General features: G+C 32.3%; 1 protein-coding gene across 6 annotated transcripts in view; it reads left to right on the top strand.

The window, feature by feature from the left end:
• LOC143145277 (sodium- and chloride-dependent glycine transporter 1) overlaps positions 1 to 2,701 on the top strand; it is a 47,962-nt gene extending 45,261 nt beyond the window's left edge. For all 6 annotated transcript variants that reach the window (XM_076308499.1, XM_076308498.1, XM_076308495.1 and 3 more), the window contains one exon: positions 2,308 to 2,701. In XM_076308499.1, coding sequence (XP_076164614.1) covers positions 2,308 to 2,424 — 117 coding nt within the window. In that variant the 3' untranslated portion in view covers positions 2,425 to 2,701. The remainder of the gene's footprint in view (positions 1 to 2,307) is intronic.
• Positions 2,702 to 9,177: the final 6,476 nt, after the last annotated feature.

The raw sequence follows: 9,177 nt of genomic DNA on the forward strand, positions 1-9,177 counted from the left end.
GCATAAATATTTGTATCTCGTGACACGATATTTTTAGCCTCTATAAATGTTTGTATCGTGTTTTATTTTCACCCGTCCCCCCTCCAAAAAAAAAAAAACGAAACGACTTTTTGAACGACCCAATATTTTTCAAAAAACCAGATCGACCATTAAAAATATGAAACAATACTCGTAGCCACGGTCACGAAGGGAATCATTTCTCCGAAACGTTTCTCGTAAAATCGATAAATAAAATGTTATCTCGAACAATCGTCACCGACCCTCACCGTATATAATACCTAGCAAGTACGACGAATTGCAAATTTTTTAAGAGCCACCGTAGTATCCGGGGGCGGTTGCCCCTGGGAGGTGTGCACCGTTTTAAAAGTTGCTCGCTTCGCCGTAAAATCTCGCGAACTTGGAACGTCTTAATACAAGTTTTTCCACGGTACGTAGGTAATCGTACTTTGAAACGAAAAGTTTCGTCCGCGCTCCATCGTTCGGATCGAACCTATTTCTGCCGTACTTTTGCCCCCTCCTCTCCTCGAGCTCCCTTTCTGCCCCTCTTGACCGCTTCCGCTTTGTGTTACCCGATAAATTTACTATTACTCTTATCTCCTTTCCTCCTGTTTTCGACTCCGTGCACAGTTACCAGTACTCGTGCGGTAGATATGACCCGAGGAGGAAGCGAACCTTTGCGAAGAAAGCGACGCAACTCGCCGCGTGATCTCTCTCGATCGATTTTAAAAGTTATCGATTTGTCTACCCCTTTGCACGGGGTGTATCTCGGGAACGATTCCTTCCGTTTCTCCGATTGTCGCGGTCCGTTCCGGAATCGGAAATTAAAAACGTGCGCACTCTACGATAAGAGCTCGTAATCGGTTGCATCGATGACGTTGTAATGCATCGAAACGACGAAATTGTAATTTAATTCGAGTTAGAAATGAAGGAAATTTTATTGGCTTGGTCCTGGAAGTCATTTCGTTTTCCAAAATGGAGAATGTATAATTGAAACGTGCGATTTCTACGATAAGAGTTCCCAATCGGTTGCATCGATGACGTTGCAATGCAAGTGGAGAAATTTGCATCGAAAGGACGAAATTGTAATTTAATTCGAGTTAAGAAACGAAGGAAATTTTATTGGGTTGTTTCCGGAAGTCATTTCGTTTTCCAAAATGGAGAATGTATAATTTAATAAAATGTTTACACACTCTAAAAGAATCGTGTTTCATTTTCACCAGAAAAAACGAAATGACTTTCTGAACAATCCAATATAAAGTATTATAACGTTCGGTGCACATATATCGTGTACTCCATAGACCAAAATTCGTGGTACAAATAGAATTTCAGTCACAATTTCTACCATAACTGTTCGGTGCACATATAGCGTGTACTGCATAGCCCAAAATTCGTGATACAAATAGAATTTCGGACACAATTTCTACCGTAACTGTTCGGTGCACATATAGCGTGTACTCCCTAGGTCATTCGTGGTACAAATAGAATTTCGAACACAATTTGTACTGTAAATGTTCGGTCCACATATATCATGTACTCCATGGGCCAAAATTCGTGGTACAAATAGAATTTCGGACACAATTTCTACCGTAAATGTTCGGTGCACATACTACGTGTACTCCATAGGCCAAAATTCGTGGTACAAATATTCGGTTGTTCGGAAAGTGATTTCGTTTTCCAAAATGGAGAATATATAATTTAATAAAATGTTTGTACACTCTAAAAAAATCGTGTTTCATTTTCACTAAAAAAAAAATGAAATGACTTTCCTAACAATCCAATACAAGAACAATGAATAACATTCGATCGAAGAGACACAATAATCGTGAAGAATACAGTTTTATGGTACAAACAGTAATCGTGAGTACGTAGAAATTAACTAATTGAATTTTTGTTCCTCGAATTCGTTATGACATAGATAACACGTTCGTTAAATTACCGATAATAGAGAAGTATGCGAATAAATCCAGCAGTCACTGTACATCACCGTAGTCAGGATTTAGATCAGTCGCGACACACATTTATAAGGCAGCCCAGACACTTCATGAATTATTCCACGAACGTGCCCCGTTTAAGGATTCAATCCGTTTAAGCGGTCGAATGATTCCGAAATTCATATTGGCGCTCGCAAACAATTTACGTACAGCATCCTGGATGAAATCCGTGGAATCTTTCATCAAGTTTGACGGTCTGCCAGCGTCTGGAATCGGAACGTCGCGTTGCTAACGAAAACTCGACCTAGAATTGTTCCTACCAACTCGAGATCGTCGATCGTTCGGAGAATTTTACTTTTGCTTTAATTGTCCGCAGAGGGATCGCAGTTTGTTTCGACCCGCGAAAACCTGGGGACCTGCCGAGGGGAGAAGTACAGGTAACGATACACCGTCAACGGTGTCCATCAAGATGGTGGAAACGTCCGGGGAATAGCCAAGCTTTGTAATTTAATAAAAATTTTTTCCCTTTTTATTTTTTTTTTTTGTTTTTTACACGAGTCTCGTTTTCTCTTTTCTTTTGCTTCTTTTCAGCAAAGTTCGAACAGAAAAGATTTTCATTTCCTTGAAAAAAATGTTTGAATATTCCCCGATTCCCGATTCCCGAAGAAAATTTCGAGCTTCCGAATTTGCATGAGACTTGAATTTATTCGCAAAGGTGAGTCGTGAGCTTGAGAATTTTAAGAACGGTCGTATGCGACGAATTTGGTTTACGTACACAAGTTTTTGTACTATGGATATTTAAATATTCCTATCTACGAACACGATAAACTATTTTCAACTATTACTATTAATAATAGAATTTTAATTATGAAAAATAACACTTCGATTTGCTTTGGTGGATATGCAAGGTATGGTGGTCATACCCAAGTTTTTATACTATGAATATTAAATATTCGTATCTACGAATATGATAATATATTTTCAATTATTACTACTAATAATAGAATTTTAATTATGAAAAATAACACTTTGATTTGCTTTCGTAGGTATGCAAGTTTTTGTACTATGAATATTAAATATTCCTATCTACAAATACGATAAACTATTTTCAACTATTACTATTAATAATAGAATTTTAATTATGAAAAATAACACTTCGATTTGCTTTCGTGGATATGCAAGGTAATGTGGTCATACCCTAGTTTTTGTACTATGAATATTAAATATTCGTATCTACGAATATGATAATATATTTTCAATTATTACTACTAATAATAGAATTTTAATTATGAAAAATAACACTTTGATTTGCTTTCGTAGGTATGCAAGTTTTTGTACTATGAATATGTAAATATTCCTATCTAAGAATACGATAAACTATTATCAATTATTACTACTAATAATAGAATTTTAATTATGAAAAATCACTTCGATTTGCTTTCGTGGATATGCAAGGTAATGTGGTCATACCCTAGTTTTTGTACTATGAATATTAAATATTCGTATCTACGAATATGATAATATATTTTCAATTATTACTACTAATAATAGAATTTTAATTATGAAAAATAACACTTTGATTTGCTTTCGTAGGTATGCAAGTTTTTGTACTATGAATATGTAAATATTCCTATCTAAGAATACGATAAACTATTATCAATTATTACTACTAATAATAGAATTTTAATTATGAAAAATCACTTCGATTTGCTTTCGTAGGTATGCAAGGTAAAGTGTTTGGGAGTAAGTTCCTTTTCACAAAGAATTTTGACTCGATTTTAGGGGACGTAGGTTGCAAGGATTTTCGAGAATTTTCCAAAATCTGGCTTTACGAATCTCAAGTGGCAAAAATAAAAGAACGTTGAGAATTCTCGCACCTCGAGAAACAAAATATCTCGGGAAAGTGCAGCCGTTGTTCGCAAGGTTCACGTATTCTGCATTCTTCGCGCCTACAATTAAGAGTTCCTACTCGTTAAAAGACAGCGGGAAAGTTTAAGGATCGCTGTGTGCACCCCACCGAAACGAAAAGCTACAATACACCGTTAACAGCTCGACTTGTACCATATTTTCCAATGCACGCTCTAAAAACTACGAACATCTATTTCGTTCCAACTTTTAAATTAATGCGCGTAAACAACGTCTACGCGATTGCATTTTATATCGCGGCGATACTTTTGACCTTAAGAATGTTTTACGCGGCGGTGCATATAGGGTTTTCGCAAATTCATTGTGCAAACTTCTCGTGGAGATCTTCATACTTGGGAATCTATTGTTTGCGAGTTTTCTATTAAAAATTTGTACTTTATAGCGGAAGATATGTTGTCTAGAGTACCGAAAAATTATGACTACATTGTATCGATTTTAGTAAACATTGGTCCGAACGAACCATGCAAATTATCTGTAGAATTGTCTTTATCGTGTTTTTCGCGATTTAAATGAATTAGATCGTGTCAAGTATCACGACTTTAAATGGTTTCGTTGAAATTTAATTAATGAGATTATTGACATTTAATAAGGTTAAGAAGACGATTAAAGAAAAGTGGTGTAGGGAGAGTGAGAAATATTAGTTTAATATTATCTCCACTTCTCGTGGAGATCTTTATACTTGGAAATCTATTGTTTGCAACTTTTGTATTAAACATCTGTACTTTATAGCGGAAAATATGTTGTCTAGAGTATCGAAAAATCATGATTACATTGTGAGTATCGATTTTAGTAAACATTGGTCCGAACGAACGATGCAAATTATTTGTAGAATTATCTTTATCGTGTTTTACGCGATTTAAACAAATTCGATCGTATCAAGTATCACGACTTTATATGGTTTCGTTGAAATTTAATTAATGAGATTATTGACATTCAATAATATTAAAAAGACGATTAAAGAAAAGTGGTGTAGTGATCGTGAAAAATATTAGTATAATATTAGGATTGTTTGACCTTAACATTCTCGTTTCAAGGAAAATTACACCATAAGTGTTGAAACCTGTTCGTTCGTTGTACAACGAATTCGTAAGAACTCGACCTCTCCAATGATAACAGGAGTTTGCAAAATTTCGCTTCCCGGGCCCTCTTTTCTCGTAAATTAGAAGAACCAGGGAAACCTTATTGTTTTCTTACAAGTTACAAATTACTCAGAAAAGCAAATTTACTTCTGCGATTCAGGATTTCATTAGAAGCTCTGTTTGTGTCATCCTGAATAAGAAACTTGCGCCAGGAGAAATTGTATTGGAATTGTAGCGAGGCACCCTACGTAAATTGCAATACGAAACGTGAATTCGCAAAATACATAAAACCCTACCAAAAGTGTTTGTTCATTTTTCCGGTAGAATTAAAAAAGTCATTTTTAAAATTATCCGCGAGCAAACTTTCTATCGTTTTGAATATCGATCGAAAAATAACAGTTATCGACTCGAGTGTATTTCAAATAATATATTTTAACGTTTAGATTCTATTTTGGGTTTATTTCTCTTGCACTGCTCCATTTATTTTTTTATATATTTCACATTAACATTTTCACTCGATAGTATCAAAACTAGGCTCTAAATATTGCCAATTATCGTGGTAATTTTCTTTTAATGATTTTTCAGTATCGAAACATTATTAATAAATACGATTGATGGAAGGATCATCGTGCAACGGTATTAAATATCTTTCGAAATCAGTTAACGAGTTTCAACGTTGAACTGGAAAAGTGATTTTTCGAACTTAAAAATTATGGGCACAAATTTCAGTAACGCATTATACGGCTCCCTTTGAACTATACATTTACCCGAACCAATTTTCGCTAAAATCAATATTTACAGAGTTATCGAGTTGCTTCCAGTTCCGTGATGCAATCTATCTATATTTGAAGCAACGTTTCGATGTTCAAAATTAATACGCCCAAAAATTGATGCGATGCACCTTTCAGAATCGAAAGTGTGAAAATTGCTAAAAAATTTGTTGACCCAACATTCGATATAATATGACCTGCGTAACAGCACGGCGCGATCGAAACAGTTTTTTCTAAAAATAATAATTATTAACGAAAGGATTGCTCCTTTCTATAGTATACATGCCCTGTAGAAACTACACACGATACAAAAACAAACTTTTCTACTATTTTTTATACAAGTTTCGTTAGCAAATCTAAAGATTTCGATAAATCGAAAGTTTAAAAACTTTCGAAAGATTATTTATTTTGACTCGTTACCGAGTTTTCTTTACAACTTCTCCATTTGTCAATTGGAATCGACGATGATCCCATAAAATTATCTATATTCGAAATTTATAAGAAAATTTATTATAAATCTATAATACAAAATTTATAAGTTTGTTTTTGTATCGTGTATAGTTTCCACGGGGCATGTATTCTATGAAAAGGAGCAATCGTAATAATTATTATTTTTAGAAAAAGTAAACAAATTTATAAGAAGAAATCTTACTAATATAAAATTCTCATAATCAGTCAAATATAAAAGGTTTACTATGTAAGAGTACTATTTCCATCATAATCTGTCAAATATAAAACGTTTACTATTTATGAATACTATTTCCATCATCTTCTACTATAGTTTTTATCATTCTTAAAGCAACTGTTACATAAAGCTTCAATACTGACACTTCGTTACAAAACGTCAATAATGTGTTTCAGCGATTAAGATACTTTTTGGAAATGATTCGTCAATACTCGTAGAGAATTACACAGGCTTTGAGGGATAGGATAAACCCAAGGTTGATTCATGAACGACCCTTTCTGGTGTGCTCGATTGAGCTGATATTTGCGAAGTGACCTGGGGACAACCATTTCCTCGATATAATATTCCATAAATATAGTCGATAACTGAATAAAAGATCAATTTCAGGAGTTTCGTGTAAACGTTATTGCAAAATAACGTAGTGATCTTGGACAGCGAACATTCTCCACGAGTGATTAACGTTACGTATACCTTACTTTTTTGAAGATTTCTTGTACAATTGAAAAGTATACGTACAGATTATTCGATGAAAATCACTTTGGAAAATATCCTCTGAAAATAATCAGTCCCTGAGTCAAAGGTCGCCCTATTGTTCCACGTGGTGTAGTATTTTCATTATTCGAAATAGTATACCAACGTGGTGTAGTATTTTCATTATTTTTGTGCACCGAATTCGTCCCTGAAGTTACGCGCAATAGAACTTCCATATGAATTCCAAACAAACCATGAAAAAACCTTCGCCGCGTGCATTTCGTGCACGATCGGACGAGCGACCTATATAGACTGGACAGTTTTAACAGTACCAGGTACGTTTTACACTACTTGTTGCAGCAACGTAACCGTCCTTTAACGCGAACACACTCGAGCGAGTTCAGCACGCCATTTTGGACAAGGTGCAACACAATGGTGAAGAGAATAAGGATACAAGAAAGCAATCCACCGCGTTTCCTGACAACACGTTTGGCAACAATTTCGTGCGTTAAATCGACTTAACTTTCTAACACGCGTTAGATTGCACCAAAGTTGTCTTCTCGGGCGGAAATTACGAACGCAGATCGCGATTTGACGAAATCTTATTAATATAAGAAATAGTACTCTTACATAGTAAATCTTTTATATTTAACAGATTATGATGGAAATAGTATTCATAAATAGTAAACCTTTTATATTTGACAGATTATGATGGAAATAGTAATTTTACATAGTAAATCTTTTATATTTGATAGATTATGATGAAAATAGTTCTATTACATAGTAAATGTTTTATATTTGACAGATTATGATGGGAATAGTATTCTTAAATAGTAAACCTTTTATATTTGACAGATTATGATGGAAATAGTAATTTTACATAGTAAATCTTTTATATTTGACAGATTATGATGGAAATAGTTCTATTACAAAATAAATTTTTTATATTTGACAGATTATGATGGAAGTAGTACTCTCACATAGTAAACATTTTATATTTGACACATTATGATGGAAATAGTTCTATTACATAGTAAATCTTTTATATTTGATAGATTATGATGAAAATAGTTCTATTACATACTAAATGTTTTATATTTGACAGATTATGATGGAAATAGTTCTATTACATAGTAAATCTTTTATATTTGATAGATTATGATGAAAATAGTTCTATTACATACTAAATGTTTTATATTTGACAGATTATGATGGGAATAGTATTCTTAAATAGTAAACCTTTTATATTTGACAGATTATGATGGAAATAGTAATTTTACATAGTAAATCTTTTATATTTGACAGATTATGATGGAAATAGTTCTATTACAAAATAAATTTTTTATATTTGACAGATTATGATGGAAATAGTAATTTTACATAGTAAATCTTTTATATTTGACAGATTATGATGGAAATAGTTCTATTACAAAATAAATTTTTTATATTTGACAGATTATGATGGAAGTAGTACTCTCACATAGTAAACATTTTATATTTGACACATTATGATGGAAATAGTTCTATTACATAGTAAATCTTTTATATTTGATAGATTATGATGAAAATAGTTCTATTACATACTAAATGTTTTATATTTGACAGATTATGATGGGAATAGTATTCTTAAATAGTAAACCTTTTATATTTGACAGATTATGATGGAAATAGTAATTTTACATAGTAAATCTTTTATATTTGACAGATTATGATGGAAATAGTTCTATTACAAAATAAATTTTTTATATTTGACAGATTATGATGGAAGTAGTACTCTTACATAGTAAACATTTTATATTTGACAGATTATGATGAAAATAGTTCTATTACATAGTAAATGTTTTATATTTGACAGATTATGATGGAAATATTATTCTTAAATAGTAAATCTTTTATATTTGACAGATTATGATGGAAATAGTAATTTTACATAGTAAATCTTTTATATTTGACAGATTATGATGGAAATAGTTCTATTACAAAATAAATCTTTTATATTTGACAGATTATGATGGAAGTAGTACTCTTACATAGTAAACATTTTATATTTGACAGATTATGATGGAAATAGTTCTATTACATAGTAAATCTTTTATATTTGATAGATTATGATGAAAATAGTTCTATTACATAGTAAATGTTTTATATTTGACAGATTATGATGGGAATAGTATTCTTAAATAGTAAATGTTTTATATTTGACAGATTATGATGGAAATAGTACTCTTAAATAGTAAATCTTTGTATATTTGACAGATTATGATGGAAATATTATTCTTAAATAGTAAATCTTTTATATTTGACAGATTATGATG

The sequence above is a fragment of the Ptiloglossa arizonensis genome, chromosome 4 (assembly GCF_051014685.1).
Source record: "Ptiloglossa arizonensis isolate GNS036 chromosome 4, iyPtiAriz1_principal, whole genome shotgun sequence".
Classification (NCBI taxonomy): domain Eukaryota; kingdom Metazoa; phylum Arthropoda; class Insecta; order Hymenoptera; family Colletidae; genus Ptiloglossa; species Ptiloglossa arizonensis.